The 23838-nt window shown below is 41.9% G+C and overlaps 2 protein-coding genes across 2 annotated transcripts; both read left to right on the top strand.

Annotated features, from left to right (window-relative positions):
• Positions 1-968: 968 nt before the first annotated feature.
• Positions 969-8353, top strand: LOC110532294 (src-like-adapter 2). Its single transcript, XM_021616056.3, has 8 exons — positions 969-2477; positions 3513-3649; positions 4486-4585; positions 4724-4810; positions 4908-5011; positions 5124-5273; positions 6710-6842; positions 6962-8353. Exons 2-8 carry the CDS (start codon positions 3559-3561, stop codon positions 7074-7076), a joined length of 780 nt encoding a protein of 259 aa, XP_021471731.1. The 5' UTR covers positions 969-2477; positions 3513-3558; the 3' UTR covers positions 7077-8353.
• A 152-nt stretch (positions 8354-8505) lies between these two features.
• On the top strand, positions 8506-23732 carry edem2 (ER degradation enhancing alpha-mannosidase like protein 2). The gene is made up of 11 exons (XM_021616057.3): positions 8506-8754; positions 11402-11512; positions 17517-17556; positions 17668-17773; positions 17901-18026; positions 18186-18397; positions 18561-18702; positions 18809-18933; positions 19016-19160; positions 19253-19374; positions 19500-23732. The coding sequence occupies exons 1-11, from the start codon at positions 8648-8650 to the stop codon at positions 19974-19976; spliced, it is 1713 nt and encodes a 570-aa protein (XP_021471732.1). The 5' UTR covers positions 8506-8647; the 3' UTR covers positions 19977-23732.
• The last annotated feature ends 106 nt before the right edge of the window (positions 23733-23838 follow it).

Genomic DNA, 23838 nt, shown 5'->3' on the forward strand with positions numbered 1-23838 from the left:
AAGTTTTAACTTCCTGACTGATGTCTTGAGATGTTGCTTCAATATATCCACATAATTTTCCTCCCTCATGAAGTCATCTATTTTGTGAAGTGCATCAGTCCCTCCTGCAGCAAAGCACCCCCACAACATGATGCTGCCACCCCAGTGCTTCACGGTTGGGATGGTGTTCTTCAGGTTGCAAGCCTCCCACTTTTTCCTCCAAACATAACGATGGTCATTATGGCCAAACAGTTCTATTTTTGTTTCATCAGACCAGAGGACATTTCTCCAAAAAGTACGATCTTTGTCCCCATGTGCAGCTGCAAACAGTAGTCTGGCAATTTTTATGGCAGTTTTGGAGCAGTGGCTTCTTCCTTGCTGAGTGGCCTTTCAGGTAATGTCGATATAGGACTTGTTTTACTGTGGATATAGATACTTTTGTACCTGTTTCCTCAAGCATCTTCACAAGGTCCTTTGCTGTTGTTCTGGGATTGTTTTGCACTTTTCACACCAAAGTACGTTCATCTCTAGGAGACCGAACGTGTCTCCTTCCTGAGCGGTATGACGGCTGCATGGTCCCATGGTGTTTATACTTGCGTACTATTGTTTGTACAGATGAATGTGGTACCTTCAGGCGTTTGGAAATTGCTCCCAAGGATGAACTAGACTTGTGGAGGTCGAGAATTCTTTTCTGAGTTCTTGGCTGATTTCTATTGATTTTCCCATGATGTCAAGCAAAGAGGCACTGAGTTTGAAGGTAGGGATTGAAATACATCCACAGGTACACCTCCAATTGACTCAAATGATGTCAATTAGCCTATCAGAAGCTTATAAAGCCATGACATCGTTTTCTGGAATTTTCCAAGCTGTTTAAAGGCACAGTCAACTTAGTGTATGTAAACTTCTGACCCACTGGAATTGTGATACAGTGAATTATAAGTGAAATAATCTGTCGTTAAAAATTGTTGGAAAAATTACTTGTGTCATGCACAAAGTAGATGTCCTAACCGACTTGCCAAAACTTTAGATTGTTAACAAGACATTTGTGGAGTGGCTGAAAACGAGTTTTAATGACTCCAACCTAAGTGTATGTAAACTTCTGACTTCAATTGTTTAAGCTTATTTTACTCCAATTTTTGTAAACAATGTAAGTCTAAACAAACACTATATATCTTCAAAACATGGTTAAAACTATAATGTTGATATTGTGGATGGTCAGTCCTTATATCTATAGCTCTGAGTTTGATTTGAGTGGTTCCATCGTTCCAGGCCCATCCCTCAGCTTATTTATTTTTTTATACCAAAACAGGCAGGTGCCTACTTTGTTATTGTTTCAATTAAGGACTCTAGCTTTAAAGAGTCTACATTTTTGATTATATAGCAGTCATCACTATGGCAATTAAAATGGCTACACCAGTTGTGAATGTTATGAAGAGAAAACGGATTGCTCAGCTCTTTGACCCACCCAACACCCTTTACCCGAATGACAAAGAATATGAAGCTCAAAAATTGCTGTGACGTCAATTCACGCATCTGTGTTTTATACCACGGCTCATGCAGATGCTGCAAAACAGTACATTTGCACAGAGCTGGTGAATCTCATCGCAATTGCTGATGACTCACTGATCAAGTCATTGATGTAAAATGTCTCAGTCTGTGTCGATTACTACTGCCACACCGACAGCTCACTGCTGCTACTCCCTGTTTATTATCTATGCATAGTCACTTTACAAATGAACTTGACTAACCTGTACCTCCGCATATTGATTCGGTACCGGTAGCCCCTGTATATAGCCTTGTTATTATGTCATCTTTTTTTGTTACTTTTTGATTTGTTTTTTATACTTTAGTTTATTTAGTAAACATATTCTTAACTCTATTTCTTGAACTGCATTGTTGGTTAAGGGCTTGTAAGTAAGCAGTTCACGGTAAGGTCTACACCTTTTGTATTCAGCGCATGTGACAATTTGATTTGATTTATTGTTGAATACAACCTTTCTTCCTTTCTCTTTGTGCCACCCTTTATCTTTGTCTTCCCTCCCTCTTCATCTCCCTCTCTTCGCTCTGTCTTTGAAAGTTCAGGTCTTGTTGAAACAGGAAACTGAGTGTCAGAGTAAGAGGTGAATATAAACCCCCCTCCTCTCACATCTCTCCACTCAGATGTACTACAGAGGACTCTGCTGTGCTACACCTACAGATCCTCCATCTATCACCACTGGCTCCTTTCCCCCATTGGAACATCACAGAGGAGGAGAACACTCATTCTCCATTGGTGTCTAAAGGACTCTCACACAGATTCTCAAATACGCACACGTCATACTCACATTACACATGTGAATGTTACCAGCAGTGTGAAACACCCAGACCCCCTGGACTCGACCTCTGGGCCTCACTGGGTTATACCTCTATCCCTGCGGTACTCTACAGCTCTGACATCAACTCATTCCACAGCATCAGAGTGCTGCTGATCGTCACCAGAGCCACAACAGGGCAATGCTGTGAGTACTAACTCTTTTTGAAGCTGTCAAGTCTAATTGATCTCACTGTATTTAATGTACATGTAAAAAGTTGTTGTTTTATTCGACCCTGATTTAACTCATTAAAAGCATGTTTTTTTTGCTTTAACAGAAAGAGGACAAGGTCACATAAATATATAGGACAAACTGATCTTATATGAAGACTTTATAAATACGTATTTTTTTTATTTTATTGTCCAGCCAGATCTATGCCCCTGCTGTGTTTCCTGACTCCTGGTTGGCAGACTGCTATGGTTGATAATGGTCATCTGTTCTGTATGTTATAATGGAACATTAGATGATTCCTTGTAGCTCAGTTGGTAGAGCATGGTGCTTGCAACACAAGGATAGTGGGTTTGATTCCCGGACCACCCATACGTAAAATGTATGCACTCAATGATTGTACTACATGAAATGTTCAACTTGGGCAATAACACACTGGTACTGAGTACCGGCCCCTCACATTTTCTAATGCTTGAGTACTGACGCTTCTTATAGAATATTGGCTTAGAAATATGGCAGATTTCCTGCACCCAAAATGAGTACTGTTACCTTTTTTACCTTTAACACTTGAACTAGTTTGCACGTTAGTGCATTCGTGTTTACATCAGTTAGAGAGTGACACACAAAAGACTGCATGTTCTATCATTATGTATTCAGATGAAAGCCCCTTATTTTCCTTCCCAACCAGCACTCTCGACACTCCAGCAGCCCATGTGTAAAAACAAGAATTTGGTTGGAAACTAAAGGGTTTTCAGAAGAAGTGTGGTTTTCAACTTCCTCCCTCCCTTTGTTCAAGTTATCGCTGATCCAGCTTTCTGACAATAAATGGAGAAAGAAATGACATACAGGGCTATTTGAAATGCCCTTAATAGTGTTTGTTTTGATATATGTTATCTGGCATAAGTTACAATGAATTGTGATTGATGCAACAGTACATCAAGAAGACATGACGCCCACCCAGATGTACTTCAGTAACCAAATGGGCTACTAATCCATACCTGTGATTCCCTCCAGCCCCCAGAGTTCTCTGGTATCCCTTCCATAAGAGCTCCACATCGCCATGGGCAGTGGGCCCAGTAAAGAGCATCAGGGATCCAGCACTCATGCAGCCTTGCTGGGCCAGGAAGAGCTCGCTGAGCCGGTCATACTGGGTAAGGCCTGGGCTCTATGTCAGATTGAGCACAGGAAAGGATAAGGCTCTGGGCAACAAGCCAGTACTAGCATATCTCAGATGGGCAGTGTCCCCAAGGGTCAATGGCTCTGGGTTTGTCTGGACTGAAACCTATAGGCCAGGGAATTAAAAATGTGCACGACAGCTAGGTCCATTTTAAAGGACAATCACTGGATGGCCTGCATCTGATGTAAATTTATAGATCAAAACAATGTGACCAATATAATGATGAAAAAATGTAGTTAGTGTTTCTGTACATACATGGTGTGGTGATTAGCCCCTACATTAAATGTCACCGTAGTTGGTGTGCAGAAAAGAGAAAAAAAAACCTACTGGCCTGGTCTTCTGTTAAACCACAAGAGGTGTGAAAAGAAAAAAAGCAAGAAGCGAAAGACCTATATTTAGAAGTGGTGTGACCAGGGACCAGGTGACACACTCTGGACTCTGGGGTAGACGTAACATAGTACATATAAATCTATGACACTCCAATTTGTATATGTTACATTTTGTATGGTATGAATTAATTTGTGGAAGTCCATCATTCATTTCATATGACATGTTATGAATTACCATTCATATAATATGTTACATATTGCAATTCGTACAATATGTTATGAATTGTCTGAGACCAGGCTGGGTGACAAAGAAGTCCTACTTTTTGAGCTGTCACTCAAGATGTTAGTTTATGAAGATCACAGTAATAATTTGTAATCATTTATTTGTTGTAACTTGGAAAGGTATAAATGTACATGGTTTGAGGTTCTTATAGTAGAGTCAGAGTGACAGTCATTTTCCTTGTCTCTGTATTGTCCATAGAGAGCAGCAGGTATGTGGTAGTGGCCCTGTATAACTATCCCACTGGACATCCAGCAAACAGCAGTATCCGCGCGGGAGAGAGAATCAATGTGCTTTCAGAGTAAGAAACCATACCCTCTACCTACAACTACCACAATTACTACTACTACTACTACAGTTATTACAACTGTACTGTGCTTTTTCTATAAAACCTATGTATCGCTTTTATGTGTTTCTGTGAATGTGCATGTCTATGTAGCGAGGGGGAATGGTGGAAAGTGAGATCCTCTGCCACAGGCAATGAGAGCTACATCCCCAGCAGCTACACAGCCAGGGTGTACCACAGGTGAGTCTGCTGATCCATCTGACTATTCTCCTTTGGAGCTCTATTTACACGGATCTGTCTTTCTATTTCTAACTCTTTCTCTATTCTCTTTCCCTAGGTGTCAGTATGAGGGTCTCAGCAGAAAGAAGGCTGAGGAGCTCCTGTTGCTGCCCAACAACCAGACTGGCTCTTTTCTGGTCCGGGAAAGTCAGACCCGCCCTGGTGAGTTTAGTTCACAATCAAATGCTAACAAGAACAGGGAAAGCAGCTTAAAGTTGTAATTGATGAACCCGAAGGGATACAACTGAAGTATGGTGTACACGATCCACTCTAGGTGCCCACTCCCTGTCAGTGCGTAAGACCAGTGACCAGGACCGTTGCTCAGTCAAACACTACCGGATCCAACAACTGGAGAACGGCTGGCACTTCATCTCCCCCTGCCTCACCTTCCCCACCCTCACAGCCCTAGTGGACCACTACTCAGGTCAGTAGAGGTGGTTCAAGCGTATACAGCAGTTTAGAACATGTTGAATGCTGTAGATACAACTTTTCAAACCCTTTTGTGTCCAACCCACACATTTGAACCTCTGTACAAGGAGTGGTGGAAAAGGCACCCAATGTGTCATACTTGAGTAAAAGTAAAGATAGCTTAATAGAAAATGACTCAAGTAAAAGTCACCCAGTAAAATGCTATTTGAATAAAAGTCTGAAAGTATTTGGTTTTAAATAAGTACTTAAGTATCCATAGTAAATGGGCTCCCAAGTGAAGCAGCGGTCTAAGGCACTGTATTGCAGGTGTCACTACAGTCCCTGGTTCAAATCCAGGCTGTAACACACATCTAGCCGTGATTAGGAATCCCATAGGGCGGCGCACAATTGGCCCAGTGTCGTCCTGGTTTGGCCAGGGTAGGCAGTCATTGTAAATAAGAATTTGTTCTTAACTGACTTGCCTAGTTAAATAAAGGTTAAACAAAATGCAATTGATAAAATATACTTAAGTATTAAAAGTATAAATAATTTCAAATTCCTTATATTAAACAAACCAATATTTTATTTACAGATAGCCAGGGGCACACTCCAACACTCAGACATCATTTATAAACAAAGCATGTGTGTTTAGTGAGTCCGCCAAATCAGAGGCAGTAGGGGTGACCAGGGATGTTCTCTTGATAAGTGTGGGAATTGGACCATTTTCCTGTCCTGCTAAGCATTCAAAATGTAACAAGTACTTTTGGATGTCAGGGAAAATGTATGGAGTAAAAAGTACATTATTTTCTTTGGGAATGTAGTGAAGTAAAAGTAGTCAGAAATGTAAAGTACAGATACTCCAAAAAACAACTTAAGTCTTTTTTGGTTTTGGAGGGTTACTTTTTCTCCCCGATTTTGTGGTATCCAATTGGTAGTTACAGTCTTGTCTCATCTCTGAAACTCCCATATGGAGTCGGGAGAGGCGAAGGTCGAGAGCCATGCGTCCCCCGAAACACAACCCAACCAAGCCGCAGTGCTTCTTGACATAATGCCCACACAATGCCCAACCAGGAAGCCAGCCGCACCAATGTATCGGCGGAAACAACGTGCACCTGGCGACCGTGTCAGCGTGTACTGCGCCCAGCCCGCCACAGGAGTCGCTAGTGTAAATTGGGACTAGGGCATCTCTGCCGTCCTAACCCAGACGACGCTGGGCCAATTGTGCGCCGCCCCATGGGTCTCCCGGTCGCAACAGAGCCTGAACTCGAACCCAGAATCTCTAGTGGCGCATAGCGCCACTCGGGAGGCCCGACTTAAGTATTTTGACTTAAGTACTTCACACCACTGTGCACAGGTAGCAGTGGGTTGAAAGCTGGGGGCATCTTCAGTCATTGTACTGTAGTATTCATGTGAAACCTGAGTTGCAACAGACTGATTTATGTTTCCTTCCAGAGGTCACTGATGGGCTGTGCTGTCTGTTGGGGGAGCCTTGCTTCATCCAGGGGTCCAACAGCATTCCTGTGGCTACTGGCCCAATACCCATGGCCGTCAGGAAGGCCACCCTCAACTGGAAAGATGCGGACAGGTGAGGTCATGTACTGTTGTCGTAATAAGATGCCAGTCTCTGTGTATGCATGTCTGCCAATAAATCTATTATTTATCAGCATTTCCTCACTAATGGGTTTTCTCTCTATCTGTCTGCAGCTCCATGATTTTTGGCAAGGTCAATGAGGATTCCCTGGTGAGTGAGGGCCTGAGAGAGGCCATCAGTTCCTACCTCTTCATGACAGGGGACTGCAGCCAGAAATGGGACAGCTGAGACTGGAGCTGTCCTCAGAGAGACAAATAGTGAGATACACAGACTAAAACGGGGAGTAAAACAGAGCAAGGAGCTTACCTATTGGGGCAGAGGGTACCTGAGGACCAGATCACGTGGCCATGAACCTAGTGGATCTTGAACATTGTTGAGGGAACTGGGATTCACAACTCAAGCACTGCAGACAACCATTGTTCTCAAAGCTATGGTTGTCAAGTGCTCACATTGCCAAGCAGACGAGACCCATATTTGCTTGGATTCATGATCAGAAGACATTTTTAGATCCTGGAGGCAGACTAAAAAATACTTTACAGAAATAAGGGAGTATCTGTGCCCATAGGAACACAGTGTTCTAAAGAGATCATGCATTCAAACTAATTACAGGTTGCAACATGGAAAAAGTGTCCGGAATGAGATGATGATCCTCACTGTGTCAGATTGTGTACATGATCTCTAATGTTAAACTAGAACAGTAGGTCTAAAGACAGTGACACGATATGTTACCATTTATTATGGTTTTTGAAAAGCTGCTAACTTCATAATGAAATGTTCCATTCAGCCTTACTCGTGATTCTAAGTAACCACAGCTGATTGCAATGTTCCTTACAGAAAGTAGTGTGATGGTAGGTATACAGCCCTATATATGAAAGGCATAACCACCTGCATGTTTCAAATAGATCCCCTATCATCAGTAAACAGACTATTTGGTTGGTTTTGTTGAGCTACCTTGAAAAAAAAGGAAATGTTTGTTGTATGGGTTTCCTGTCCTGAACAGAAACACCTTTTAGCTGTTGCTTGTTCTCCACCGCACCGCAGTATAACTTTGACACAGGATATGGTCAAGGTGCAGTGGAAAAAAATATAGTGCGGCAGAGACAGCAGAAAGTTATGATTTGTGCTGAATAGCATCTCAAAGTTATGTGTAATATTTAAGCAATAAGGCAAGAGGGGTTGTGGTATATGGCCAATATACCACGGCTAAGGGCTGTTATTATGTAAGACGTAACACGTAAACGTATTTAGAAAAGTACAAATAAATGTTTCATTCCATATGGTGTACTGTCTCATACCACAGCTTTCAGCCAATCAGCAATCAGGGCTCGAACCACCCAGTTTTTAATATGGTATAAAACACTTAAATGTTCTTATGTGGTTTCATCAACTGAAACAATAGACTGTATACATTATGTGCTCAATATTGAGCTTTGTGATCAATACCAATTGTGGAAATGTTTTCTTTACTATCCTACATTAAAAAAATAATTTTAAAAATGTTGAAACATTTTTCTATGTATATTTTTTTCTTCAAATCAGAGAAGTTTAAACAAATAACCAAATGCAATTTATAGAAGATTGAGTGGAAATTGCAGTATCATACTGTAGCTTGTGTAACATCGCTGCCTGCTGGAGGAAATGTGTAGGTCGTCAGGTTGCGGAAGACTTCAGCACCCACGACGCACGCGTCATGTCTATTCAATTTACTTCCTGTTAGCGATCCCTAGTGTGTGGTGGTGTTGCATTTGATCATTTAATCAGTGTTTTTAGCTGTTATCCTAGCTATACCTCGTTTATTCATGCTTAGGTTGCTGTGCACTACTATTTTGTGCGTAATTCACGTTTTTACATTGATCAGCAATGCGAAAGGACAAGAGTTTACAGAGCTGGAGATGGCACACTACAGGTACAGTAATGACAATCTAGTGACGTTAGGCTTTTATCACACGTCTGTTAGCTAACGTTATGTTGTAACTCTCAAACTAGGCGATATTATGCCTTCTCCCTACAGTTTTCAGCCATCGGCTAAGCCCAAGACTATCTCATGTTAACTACAATCTCGATGCTGTGTTTAAGGTTTCGTCGGATTTCGAAACATTATCCTTCAAATAAAAAATATTCGACTGCTTCCATCCGAAGAAACTACACTTCCCGAGTTACGTTTACACACTGATGTTCGGCGCACTCGATATAGCTAATCAGCACAGGTGGTCGCTTCTTGTTTTACGTCTGTTTTTATAAACAAGTGCTGTAACGTGGAGAAATAGCCGTGTGAGAACACTAACCATATCAAGGATGTGTATCAATGTCACTTGCGGTCCTAAATCCGTACCGCAAGTGACGCTTGTTCATGTCCAGATTGAGCATCTGGTCTCTTAACAAACCCCCTGTACAGATGATGCCTTTTAAAACACAAATCAAACGAAGTGTTTTATGCACATGCTGAAATTACAATGCAAGGCAGTGAATGAGAGAGAACACGGGCTGCTAGCGTCAATGGCATCATGCGCTTGAATTTAAACTGAACGAAAATATAAAAGTAACATACAACAATTAAAAAAAGATTTTACCAAGTTAAAGTTCATATAAGGAAATCAGTCACAATGAAATAAATTCATCATGCCCTAAACTATGGATTTCACATGACTGGGAATACAGATATGAATCGGTTGATCGCAGATACCTTAAAGAAAGGGCATGTGCTTGGATCAGAAAACCAGTCACTATCTGCTTCAGCGCAACACATTTCCGTTGCATAGAGTTGATCAGGCTGTTGATTGTGGCCTGTGGTATGTTGTCCCACCATTCCTCATCAATTGCTGTGTGAAGTTGATGAAAAATGACGGGAACTGGAACACACTGTCGTACACTTCGTCCAGAGCATCCCAAACATGTTCAATGGGTGACATGTCTGGTGAGTATGCAGGCCATGGAAGAACTGGGACATTTTCAGCTTCCAGGAATTGTGTACAGATCCTGACACCCTAGACCCACCCCCTATCCACATCGATGGAACAGTAGTGGAGAGGGTAGTAAGTTTTAAGTTCCTCGGCGTACACATCACAGACAAACTGAATTGGTCCACACACACAGACAGCATCGTGAAGAAGGCGCAGCAGCGCCTCGTCAACCTCAGGAGGCTGAAGAAATTTGGCTTGTCACCAAAAGCACTGACAAACTTCTACAGATGCACAATCGAGAGCATCCTGTCGGGCTGTGTCACCGCCTGGTACGGCAACTGTTCTGCCCACAACCGTAAGGCTCTCCAGAGGGTAGTGAGGTCTGCACAACGCTTCACCGGGGGCAAACTACCTGCCCTCCAGGACACCTACACCACCCGATGTCACAAGAAGGCCATAAAGATCATCAAGGACATCAACCACCCGAGCCACTGCCTGTTCACCCCGCTATCATCCAGAAGGCGAGGTCAGTACAGGTGCATCAAAGCTGGGACCGAGAGACTGAAAAACAGCTTCTATCTCAAGGCCATCAGACTGTTAAACAGCCACCACTAACATTGAGTGGCTGCTGCCAACACACTGACTCAACTCCAGCCACTTTAATAATGGGAATTGATGTAAAATATATCACTAGCCACTTTAAACAATGCTACTTAATATCATGTTTACATACCCTACATTATTTATCTCATATGTATACGTACATACTGTACTCTATATCATCTACTGCATCTTTATGCAATACATGTATCACTAGCCACTTTAAACTATGCCACTTTGTTTACATACTCATCTCATATGTATATACTGTACTCGATACCATCTACTGCATCTTGCCTATGCCGCTCTGTACCATCACTCATTCATATATCTTTATGTACATATTCTTTATCCCTTTACACTTATGTGTATAAGGTAGTAGTTTTGGAATTGTTAGCTAGATTACTCGTTGCTTATTACTGCATTGTCGGAACTAGAAGCACAAGCATTTCGCTACACTCACATTAACATCTGCTAACCATGTGTATGTGACAAATAAAATTTGATTTGATTTGTGACATGGCGCAATGCATTATCATACTGAAACATGAGGTGAAGGTGGCGGATGAATGGCATGACAATGGGCCTCAGGATCTCATCACGGTATCTTTGTGCATTCAAATTGCCATCAATAAAATGTTATGTTCACTCTCTGTATATTATGCCTGGTTTTCTGATCCACGCTCCTAACCTTTTTTTAAGGTAGTCTATGACCAACCGATGGTTATCTGTATTCCCAGTCATGTGAAATCTATAGATTAGGGCCTAATTAATTTATTTCAATTGGCTGATTTCCTTATTAACTGTAAGTAAATATTTTAAAATGTTGCATGTTGAATTTCTATTTTGTGTTCAGTGTAATTCCAGCGTGTACGTGCTCGTTCACACATGTAAAAAAAATAATAATAATCAGCTTTTCATTAGATTTGGGCTTTAGTCCAGTAAATTGTGTAATGGAACCGAATCGTGATCAGGGGCTAGAATTAGTCATGGGGTTCCGCTTGATCGGCTCTTTTAACACCTTATCTACTCGGGTTTGTTCTTTCCTGACAGGGAGAAAATCAAGTCCATGTTTTATCATGCATACAACAGCTACTTGGATCATGCTTATCCATATGACGAACTGCGGCCCCTGACCTGTGATGGCCAGGATACATGGGGCAGGTATGACTGTTGCCTCTGCAGTTGTTTTGCAATAAACCAATGTTGTAATTTCCTGTGAATGACACAGCCAAGATACCTGGACAATCAATAGCCCAAACCACCTGGAACCTCAGTGTTTTCCACTAGCACCGGCTGTCCTATACACTCATTTTCAGCCGTGGGTCTTTTTCCACTTAAATAAACTAGGCTACTTTTCAATTCGCAAGTCTGAAAAAAAAAAGTCAGCCGGGCCCACTCCCGCTAGAATGAACTATATCAAATATTTTGGATATACATGTCTCTCTGCCCTACCAATGGGAGTTGTCCACAAAGCGGCACAGCTAGCTCCCTCCTATCCTTTCTTTGGATTGTTGGATACATCTCATTATTGTAATCCTTTTTTTAATATTCTTTGAGGGTTGTTGATGTCAACCGCCTGTATTCAATGGATAGAGATGCTGTGCTACTAGCCTCAAACCATGAATAAGCATAGCCATCTCGAGATATCGTAGTTGTCGTGTTTTTTCTCAAAGTTTCCGGGATGTCACGTGTCCTACTTATATCAGTACACTCGTAACAACTTAAGCATTATGAAACTTCTATTTGATCAAATAAACCTCAGGTAGCAAATAAGCCATACATTTTTTGGTTGACCAAATTCAACACTCTCGTTGACCTCTACACAAAAACGCTTTGTGTGCGACACAACGGGAAAAACAGATTTTCCGCCGAGTTGGGCCTCTCTTGTTCTTGTCCTCTCTGCGATGCCATGGACATACTATGTAGTTGTATGATTTATGCATCTCCTAGTGATCTATTGATTGGACAGGCACCTGTCTGCACAAAGTGAGCGATGACAGGGAAACCCTGCTGGTTTGACAGTCTGCTGTCTGTCCTGCCTCCCGGTACCTGGGTGTGTTTGTGCACATTAATTTATTTTATTTTGTGTTTCATATGCAGCTACGAAGTGCTGGCGTATAGGCTTACTGTGATTTGATTGACTAACAGCAAGCTTGACTAGTTTATAAATGCTGTCGAACTGACTGATAGACTATAATCAATCTCATACATCCTTGCCATTCATAAATCATACAACTACATAGTATGTCCATGGCATCGCATTGGGACAAATAAAATAAAGATCTCGTTTGTATTTTCGATATGAAGTCCATCAGGCCCTGCCAGACAGTGACTTTAAAGTAAGTGACTCATCAGTAGCTGTTGATTTGGCTCCCTAGTTTGCATACTTGTAGTTTTTTGGGGGCAACAATCTGCAGATACAGTATATTCACACCCCTTGACTTTTTCCAAAATGTGTCACATCCTTAATTTAAAATCGATTTAAATGTAGATTTTTTTTTTGTCACTGGCCTACACACAATACCCCATAATGTCAAAGTGGAATAATGTTTTTAGAAATGTTACAAATTAATACAAAATTAAAAGTTGAAACGTCTTGAGTCAAGTATTCAACCCCTTTGTTAAGGCAAGCCTAAATAAGTTCAGGAGTAAAAATGTGCTTAACAAGTCACATAAGTTGCATGGACTCACTCTGTGTGCAATAATAGATTTTAACATGATTTTCTAATGACTTCCTCATCTCTGTACCCCAGATATACAATTATCTGTAAGGTCTCTCAGTCGAGCAGTGAATTTCAAACACAGGTTCAACCATAAAGACCAGGGAGGTTTTCCAATGTCTTGCAAAGAAGTGCACCTATTGGTAGATGGGTAAAAATAAAAACTGAGGATGGACCAACATTGTAGTTAGTCCACAATATTAACCTAGTTGACATGGTGAAAAGGAAGCCTGTACAGAATAAAAAATATTCCAACACATGCATCCTGTTTGCAACAAGGCACTAAAGTAATACTGCAAAAAATGTGGCAAAGCAATTAACTTGTTGTCCTGAATACAAAGTACAACTCTCCATATTTTCAAGCATAGTGGTGGCTGCATCATGTTGTGGGTATGCTTGTAATCGTTAAGGACGGGGGAGTTTTTCAGGAGAAAACATACATGTAATGGAGCTAAATACAGGCAAAATGCTAGAGGAAAACCTGTCTCAGTCTGCTTTCCACCAGACACGAGGAGATTAATTCACCTTTCAGCAGGACACTAACTTAAAACACAAGGCCAAATCAACACTGGAGTTGCTAAGCAAGAGAACAATTTACCTAGAGTGTTGCGAGTTAGAGCTTTGACTTAAATCTACTTGAAAATCTATGGCAAGACCTGAAAATGGTTGTCTAGCAATGATCAACAACCAATCTGACAGAGCTTGAAGAGTTTTGAAAAGAATAATGGGTTAAATGTTGTACAATCCAGATGTGGAAAGCTCTTAGACTTACCCACAATGACTCACAGCTGTAATCCTGCCAATGGTGCTTGCTTCTACAAAGTATTGAGTCAAGTATGATACTTTAGATATTTCTGTATTTCATTTTCAATGCATTTTCAAAACGTCAACAAAGTTACAGCCTTATTCTAAAATGTATTAAATTGTTTTTTCCCACTCAGTCTACACACAATACCCCATAATCACAAAGCAAAAACAGGGTTTTCGAAATGTTTGAAAATGTAAAAAAATTATAAAAAAGGAAATATCACATTTACATAAATGTAAGTATTCTGACCCTTTACTCAGTACTTTGTTGAAGCACCTTGGGCAGCGATTACAGCCTCGTCTTCTTGGGTATGACGCTACAAGCTTGGCACACCTGTATTTGGGGAGTTTCTCCCATATTTCTCTGCAGACCCTCTCAAGCTCTGTCAGGCTCGACGGGGAGCGTCGCTGCACAGCTATTTTCACGTCTCCAGAGATGTTCGATCAGGTTCAAGTCCGGGCTCTGGCTGGGCCACTCAAGGACATTCAGAGACTTGTCCTGAAGCCACTCCTGCATTATCTTAGCTGTGTGCTTAGGGTTGTTGTCCTTTTGGAAGGTTAACCTTCGCCCCTGAGGTCTTGAACGCGCTCTGGAGCAGGTTTTCATGAAGGATCTCCCTGTACTTTTGCTCCATTCATCTTTCCCTCGATCCTGAATAGTCTCCCAGTGCCTGCTGTTGAAAAACATCCCCACACCATGATACTGCCACCACCATGCTTCACCGTAGGGATTGTGCCAGGTTTCCTCCAGACGTGGCGCTTGGCATTCAGGCTAAAGAGTTCAATCTTGGTTTCATCAGACCCTGGGAATCTTGTTTTTCAATGGTCAGAGTCCTTTAGGTGCCTTTTGAGGAAACTCCACAGAGGAACTCTTGAGCTCTGTCAGTCACTATCGGGGTCTTGATCACCTCCATGAACAAGGCCCTTCTCCCCCGATTGCTCAGTTTGGCTGGGCGGCCAGCTCTAGAAAGAGTTTTGGTTGTTCCAAGCTTCTTCCATTTAAGAATAATGGAGTCCACTGTATTCTTGGGGACCTTCAATGCTGCAGAAATGTTTTTGGTACTCTTCCACTGATCTGTAGCTTGACGCAATCCTGTCTCGGAGCTCAATTAACAATTCCTTCAACCTCATGGCTTGGTTTTTGCTCTGACATGCACTGTCAACTGTGGGACCTTTTATATAGATAGGTGTGTGCCTTTCCAAATGTTGTCCAATCAACACAAAAAAACACAGATCGACTCCAATGAAGTAGAAACATCAAGATGATCAATGGAAACAGGATGCACCTGAGCTCAAGTTCGAGTCTCATAGTAAAGGGTCTGAATACTTGTGTAAATAATTGGCAAACATTTCTTAACCTGTTTTCGCTTTGTCATTATTGGGTATTATGTGTAGATTGATGATATTTCATTTAATCCATTTTAGAAATGAGGCTAATGTAACAGAATGTGGAAACGGGGAAGGGGGCTGAATACTTTCTGAATACACTGTATATGGTATTTTCAAAGGTATGGATATAGGTCTACTGATTTAATCAGTGTTGACAATAGTAAACTGCTGCTTTCTGTGTAGCAAAGCCCATGGTTAACACTTGCTTAATTCTTCAATCATACCTGTATTGCAAATAGCTGAGAAAATGCCTTTTTAAAAGGAAGCTTGAAGCCTGTGGGATCAGTAGTTAAACAAGTATTTTTTGGGAATAAATTACATGCTGCAATTCACAAACAATTGCAAACACTTGTTGAAATTCTTTAACTAATTAAACTGTCATTCTATCTCTTCTCTTAACATGTATGGACCCAGAACTATTCTTTTTATTTTAGAGACCATTTTTTTTCCATTTGAAAAAGTGCCCATCACACAATTTGGTAGATAAAAAAAATCAAGCTCCTTTGGGCTATTTACTTAATTGTTCTGTTTTAATACATAATTTGAATAACATTCAATTGTGGCAATTCATATCTTGCAGTAAAACACTTCAGTCTCGATAAGACAGGTTAAAACTTCTTAGGGCTGCAATCCCATTAACGGGATTGATATGACAACAGCCAATGAAAGTGCAGAGTGCCAAATTCAAAAAACAGAAATCTCATAATTAAAATTCCTCAAACATACATGTATCTTATACCATTTTAAAGGTAATCTTCTTGTTAATACCACCAAAGTGTCCAATTTCAAAAAGGCTTTACAGTGAAAGCACCACAAACGATTGTTAGGTCACCGCCAAGTCACAGAAAAATTCTGCCATTTTTCCAGCCAAAGAGATGAGTCACAAAAAGCACAAATAGAGATGAAAATTAATCACTAACCTTTGATGATCTTCATCAGATGACACTCATAGGACTTCATGTTACACAATACATATGTTTTGTTCGATAAAGTGCATATTTATATAAAAAAACTCAGTATACATTGGCGCATTATGTTCACTAGTTCGAAAAACATCCTGTGATATTGCAGAGAGACACATTTTACAGAAATACTCATCATAAATGTTGATGAAAATACAATTGTTAGACATGGAAATATAGATACACTTCTCCTTAATGCAACCACTGTGGCAGATTTCCAAAAAACTTTACGGAAAAAGCAAACCATGCAATAATCTAAGTACAGCTTTCAGACAACAAAGCAGACAAAAAGATATCTGCCATATCAGGTAGTCAACAGAAGTCAGAAATAGCATTATAAATATTCACTTACCTTTGATGATCTTCATCAGAATGCACTCCCAGGAATCCCAGTTCCACATTAAATGTTTGATTTAGTTCGATAATGTCCATAATTTATGTCCAAAGAGCTACTTTTGTTGGCCCGTTTGGTAAACAAATCCAAAGTCATGAAGCGCGTTCCCTAGTTGCAGACGAAATGTCAAAAAGTTCCGTTAATGTCCGTAGAAACATGTCAAATGATGTATGGAATTAATCTTTAGGATGTTTTTAACATAAAACGTCAATAATGTTCCAACTGGAGAATTCCTATGTCTGTAGAAAAGCAATGGAACGAGAGCTAACTCTCTCGTGACTGCATCTGCCAGACCCCTGGCTCAAACAGCCCTTATGAGCCCCCACCTCACAGTAGAATCCACAAACAAGTTTCTAAAGATGGTTGACATCTAGTTGAAGCCTTAGGAAGTGCAACATAACCAATATCCCACTGTGTATTCAATAGGGGCTGGGTAGAAAATCAACCAACTGCAGATTTCCCATTTCCTGTTTGGATTTCTTCTCAGGTTTTTGCCTGCCATATGAGTTATGTTATACTCGCAGACATCATTCAAACAGTTTTAGAAACTTCAGAGTGTTTTCTATCCAATACTAATAATACTATGCATATATTAGCGACTGGGAATGAGGAGCAGGCAGTTTACTCTGGGCACCTTTCATCCAAGCTACTCAATACTGCCCCTGCAGCCATAAGAAGTTAAAGGTTTCATGTTGTCTTACTCAGAAAATAGTCTTGATCATATTGTCCTAGGCGATATCCCCAAAAACCAAACAATACACTGAATTCATACATTCAGTCTTTTAAATTGTGAATGCAGTACCACAGCACACTTTTCCAATCTGAGATGTAAATTAAATAATTTCGCAGTGTATTGACTTGACTATGACGTTGCACCTCTCATTTCTTTTCAGTGTTTCACTGACTTTGATAGATGCCCTGGATACATTGCTGGTATGCACCTTCTTGTCATCATTATCTTATATTAAGTTTGTCATTCAACACCTGTGACAATGAGTTACTAAATGGTCTCCCAATCTTGTTGCCTCAATTTGCTTTTTTCAGATTCTGGGGAACCACACTGAGTTTCAGCGTGTGGCAACTCTGCTTCAGGACACTGTGGACTTTGACATCGACGTCAATGCATCTGTTTTTGAGACTAACATTCGAGGTGAGATTACAGGGAATAGGTTCAAATTTAAGCTATGAAAAAGTGTCAAACAATGCTCTTGTCTAGGAGATGTATATAGGCTTTTAGCTGTGTTTGTTGGTTGTAACTGAGCTGGGTTTCTGTGCAGTGGTGGGTGGTCTTCTCTCAGCCCACCTGCTGTCTAAGCGTGCTGGGATGGAGGTGGAGCCTGGCTGGCCTTGTTCTGGACCCCTCCTCAGGATGGCTGAGGACGCAGCACGAAAACTCCTCCCTGGTGGGCCGTCTACATGATTTGATTTATTTTATTATTGCATCTTCCAGATGCCCAGGACATACATATGCACACTAACATATGGCCATATGGCTCTGACATTGCATTTGCCTGGCTCTGTATATGACCAGACTTAGGCTCATATTTTATTTTCGTCTGCAGCGTTCCAGACGCCCACAGGGATGCCCTATGGCACGGTGAACCTGCTTAGAGGGGTGAACCCTACAGAGACCCCTGTCACCTGTACTGCTGGGGTGGGCACCTTCATCCTGGAGTTTTCAGCCCTTAGCCGGCTCACTGGGGACCCCGTATTTGAGGACGTGGCGCGCAAGGCCCTCCGGTCACTGTGGAAGACTCGCTCTGAGATAGGACTGGTGAGTCGGCAAAAAGAGCTGCCGATTTAGTCCTGTGACAATCTGTTTTATGCTGTCCTCTTATGATTTGTGTAATATTCATACAGTAGATTTATTGAAACATTTAGATTGCTTGGTACACTTTGTCAGACCCAGTGACCTAGGAGCTGTTTCTTTTTTCCAGGTGGGGAACCACATTGATGTGCTCTCCAAGAAATGGGTGGCCCAGGACGCAGGTATAGGGGCCGGTGTGGACTCGTACTTTGAGTACCTGGTGAAGGGCTCTATCATGCTACAAGATGAGGAACTGCTATCAATGTTCTTAGGTATTACTAGTTTATCATCAGACCACTTGATCATGTGGTAGATGGATACACATTTTACATTGCAAGCACATTAGTAATAGATGTTTATATTTTTGGGCATCCACAGAGTATGACAAGGCAATTAAAAACTACACCAAGTTTGATGACTGGTACCTGTGGGTCCAGATGCACAAGGGAACGGTCTCTATGCCTGTTTTCCAATCACTGGAGGCCTTCTGGCCAGGGCTACAGGTAAACTACATTTCTCATTTTGCTTATCTACTGTATTCCCTCTTAACCGAGAAAATATAATTTGTTTGTGTGAATGTTTCAGAGTTTGATCGGTGAGCTGGACAGTGCATTGAGGACTTTCCATAACTACTACACAGTGTGGAGACAATTTGGAGGACTCCCGGAATTCTACAGTATTCCACAGGGGTACACTGTAGACAAGAGAGAAGGATACCCTTTACGGCCAGGTACCAGACAAAACCTGCTCACTTACAATAGTGTATAAGGGTCATACTGAATATTTCTTGGTATTTGTATTTTGCTCCTTTTCTTGTTTCAGAGCTGATAGAGAGTGCCATGTACCTGTACAAAGCCACTGGTGACCACACCTTTCTGCAGCTCGGTCGAGATGCTGTGGAGTCCATTGAGAAGATTACACGGGTCCCCTGTGGCTATGCCAGTGTGAGTGGTTCACGCTCCTCAAGACTCCGCTGGATAGCAAATACTTATTTATGACTATTCAGAATGTTCCGTACAGAAGTTGTTTGTGATTGAGAATTGTTTTGTTTTACTACCTCCTCCCTCAGGTGAAAGACATCAGAGATCACAAGCTGGACAACCGCATGGAGTCCTTCTTCCTGGCAGAAACCATCAAGTACCTCTACCTCCTGTTCGATCCAGATAACTTCCTTCACAACAGTGGCCTGGACTTTGAGCTGGGCACTGGCCCCAGTGAGGACTGTGTTTTGGGGGCAGGGGGTTACATCTTCAACACAGAGGCCCACCCGCTGGACCCTGCTGCCCTTCACTGCTGCAGCCGCAAGCAGGAGGAACGCAGAGAGCTGCAGGACATCCTCCTTAACCTATCAGAACCCCTTGCCAGTCCACAGGATACCCAATCACAGGAGACAGACAGTGAGACCGAGCCACCTGTTATGGATCCTTCAGAAAGTATAGCACTGAAGCCTGGGAGCAGGAGGAAAGCCCCTCTCCTCTCCTGCCCTATGCAGCCCTTCAGCGCACGGCTAGCTGTCATGGGTCAAGTCTTCACAGACGGCACATGACATGGACTTACAAATGTTTTCACTTTTTGAAGATTACACTTAAAGATGGAATCCATCTCGCCTCTGTCTGAACCACGGTTGTTTTTTGTTTTTGTCAACGAAGCAGAGATGGGGAGCAGATATTCTATGTATGATAGTAACAGGATATACAGAAAGTTTGAGCTACTATTTTCATTTTACCCATAGACCAGTCATTACACTAATGCTAGTTAGCATGGGCTCGCGAAACTACCTCTAACTTCCTTCTTACTGGACACAGAAACATAAAAATGGTATTGACGAGTTCATCGGAATCTGGGGAAGTGGATAAAGGGCATCATTGCCAAAATCCTGAAGTATCCAGCTTTTAACTGAACACTGAAAATTAAAGATTATTTACTGTGGTTTCCATTATACAAAATGCTTTCTGATTCATGGCATTGAGCTTGGTTTCTAAAATACATTGTAATATAGGCATGTGGTTAGGAAAGGTATGAATAAATAATAGTATGCATTAAACATTTTCATACTCAAGTGATGGAACCAAGGATGTATATAAACTCTTGATTACTGAGTGTATTCGGAAAGTACTTTTCCACATTTTGGTACAGTACAGCCTTATTCTAAAATTTATAATCCACACACAATGCCCCATTATGACAACGCGAAAACAGGTTTTTAGACATTTTTGCAAATGTATAGAATAAATAAGAAAACAAAGCTTATTTATATAAATCAAATCAAACTTTATTTGGCATGTGCCGAATACAACAAGTGTAGACTTTACCGTGAAATGCTTGCTTACAAGCCCTTAACCTACAGTGCAGTTCAAGGAGAGTTAAGAAAATATTTACCAAGTAGACTAAAATAAAAAGTAATAATAAAAAGTAACACAATAACGAGACTATGTACAGGGGGTACCGGTACCGAGTCAGTGTGTGGGGGTACAGGTTAGTTGAGGTAATTTGTACAAGTAGGTGAAGTGACTATGCATAGATAATAAACAGCGAGTAGCAGCAGTGTACAAAAAGAGTGGAGGTCCATGTAAATTGTCTGGTGGCAATTTGATTAATTATTGAGCAGTCTTATGGCTTGGAGGTAGAAGCTGTTGAGGAGGCTTTTGGTCCTAGACTTGGCGCTCCGGTACCGCTTGCCGTGCGGTAGCAGAGAGAACAGTCTATAACTTGGATGACTGGAGTCTCTGACAATTTTATGGGCTTTCCTCTGACACCGCCTATTTTATAGGTCCTGGATGGCAGGAAGCTTGGCCCCAGTGATGCCAAGCAGTTGCCATACCAGGCAGTGATGCAACCGATCAGGATGCTCTCAATGGTGCAGCTGTAGAACCTTTTGAGGATCTGAGGACCCATGCCAAATCTTTTCAGAATCCTGAGGGGGAATAGGTTTTGTCGTGCCCTCTTCACGACTGTCTTGGTATGTTTGGACCATGATAGTTGGTGATGTGGACACCAAGGAACTTAACTCTCGACCCGCTCCACTACAGCTCCGTCGATGTTAATGGGGGACTGTTCGGCCCGCCTTTTCCTATAGTCCACGATCAGCTCCTTTGTCTTGCTCACATTGAGGGAGAGATTGTTTTCCTGGCACCACACTGCCAGTTCTCTGACCTCCTCCCTATAGGCCGTCCCATCGTTGTCGGTGATCAGGGCTACCACTGTTGTGTCGTCAGCAAACTTAATGATGGTGTTGGAGTCGTGCTTTGCCACACAGTCGTGAGTGAACAGGGAATACAGGAGGGGACACACCCCTGAGGGGCCCCAGTGTTAACGATCAGTGTGGCAGACGTGTTTTTGCCTACTCTTGCCACCTGGGGGCGACCCATCAGGAAGTCCAGGGTCCAGTTGCAGAGTCATTATCTTAGTGATGAGCTTTGTGGGCACTATGATGTTGCACACTGAGCTGTAGTCAATGAACAGCATTCTCGCGTAAGTGTTCCTTTTGTCCAGGTGAGAGAGGGCAGTGTGGAGTGCGATTGAGTATTCATTAGTATTCAGACTCGAAATTGAGCTCAGGTGCATCCTGTTTCCATTGATCATCCTTGAGATGTTTCAACAACTTGATTAGAGTCCATCTGTGGTAGATTCTATTCTACTGATTTGGAAAGAAACACACCTGACTATATAAGGTCCCACAGTTGACAGTGCATGTCAGAGAAAAAACTAAGCCATGGGATCAAAGGAATTGTCCTTAGAGCTTTGAGACAGGATTGTGTTGTGGCACAGATCTGGGGAAGGGTACCAAAAAAGTTCTGCAGCATTGAAGGTCCCCAAGAACACAGTGGCCTTCATCATTCTTAAATGGGAGAAGTTTGGAACCACCAAGACTCTTCCTAGAGCTGGCTGCCCGGCCAAACTGAGCAATCGGGGGAGAAGGGCCTTGGTCAGGGAGGTGACCAAGAATACGATGGTCACTCTGAAAGAACTCCTGAGTTCCTCTGTGGAGATGGGATAACCTTCCAGAAGGACAACCATCTATGCAGGACTCCACCAATCAGGCCTTTATGGTAGAGTGGCCAGACAGATGCCACTCCTCAGTAAAAGGCACATGACAGCCCTCTTGGAGTTTGTAAAATAGGCACCTATAGACTCTCAGACCATGTGAAACAAGATTCTCTGGTCTGATGAAACCAAGGTTGAACTCCTCGGCCTAAATGCCAAGCGTTACATCACGTCTGGAGGAAACCTGGCACCATCCCTACAGTGATGCGCGGTGGCACCATCCCTACGGTGAAGCGTGGTGGCAGCATCATCCCGTGGGGCTGTTTTTCAGCGGCAGGGACTGGGAGACTAGTCAGGATCGAGGGAAAGATGAACAGAGCAAAGTACAGAGAGATCCTTGATGAAAACCTGCTCCAGAGTGCTTAGGACCTCAGACTGGGGCAGAGGTTTACCTTCTAACAGGACAATGACCCTACGCACACAGCCAAGACAATGCAGGAGTGGCTTCGGGACAAGTCTCTGAATGTCCTTGAGTGGCCCAGCCAGAGCCCGGAATTTAACCTGATCAAACATCTCTGGAGAGACCTGAAAATAGCTGTGCAGCAATGCTCCCCATCCAACCTGACAGAGCTTGAGAGGATCTGCAAAGAAAAATGAGAGAAACTCCCCAAATACAGGTGTGCCAACCTTGTAGCGTCATACCCAAGAAGACTCGAGGCTGTAACCACTGCCAAAGGTGCTTCAGCAGAGTACTGAGTAAAGGGTCTAGATACTTATGTACATGTGATATTTCAGTTTTTAAACCTGTTTTTACTTTCATTATGGGGTATTGTATGTAAATGTAGAATAAGGCTGTAACGTAACAATGTGGAAAAAGTCAAGGGATCTGAATACTGAATGCACTATGTTTTAATTGAAATGTACGGCTTGCATCTTATCCGCTCATTCTTCCCTCGTCATAGTTTGTACATCTCAATTGTTATATTGCTCATATAGGTCTATCTTATTAATCATTTTAGGCAGTGCTGGAATTATTTCATTGTTTTGCTTACTTTGTGTATTATAATTAGCTCTTGTGCCTTTCTCCTCGAGGAGCGAATACTATATGTTGTTGGGCCTGTAACCATGTTTGCCAGTGACAGTCTCTTCCCATTCAAATATTTTTTTTCAACAAAGTTCAGTAATGACCCAAGTAATTACAGTTGACTTTGCTAGGGTTGTTTTTATTTGCGCAGTGCGTTGGTATAGTGTCTATAAAAGTGGGTCAACGTGATTGTATTTTCGTTCCTTTTGAGGCCTAATAAAATACTTAATGGTAGTCTTCAATGTTTTTGTATGGTTCAGAAGTCCAAACTCATGGTGGCATTCGCTATTGAAGGAGAATTGCGGTTCTTATCAACTTGCACAAATTCACATAAAGGAAC

The sequence above is a fragment of the Oncorhynchus mykiss genome, chromosome 9 (genome assembly GCF_057628025.1).
Source record: "Oncorhynchus mykiss isolate SJ-2025 chromosome 9, ASM5762802v1, whole genome shotgun sequence".
NCBI lineage: Eukaryota > Metazoa > Chordata > Actinopteri > Salmoniformes > Salmonidae > Oncorhynchus > Oncorhynchus mykiss.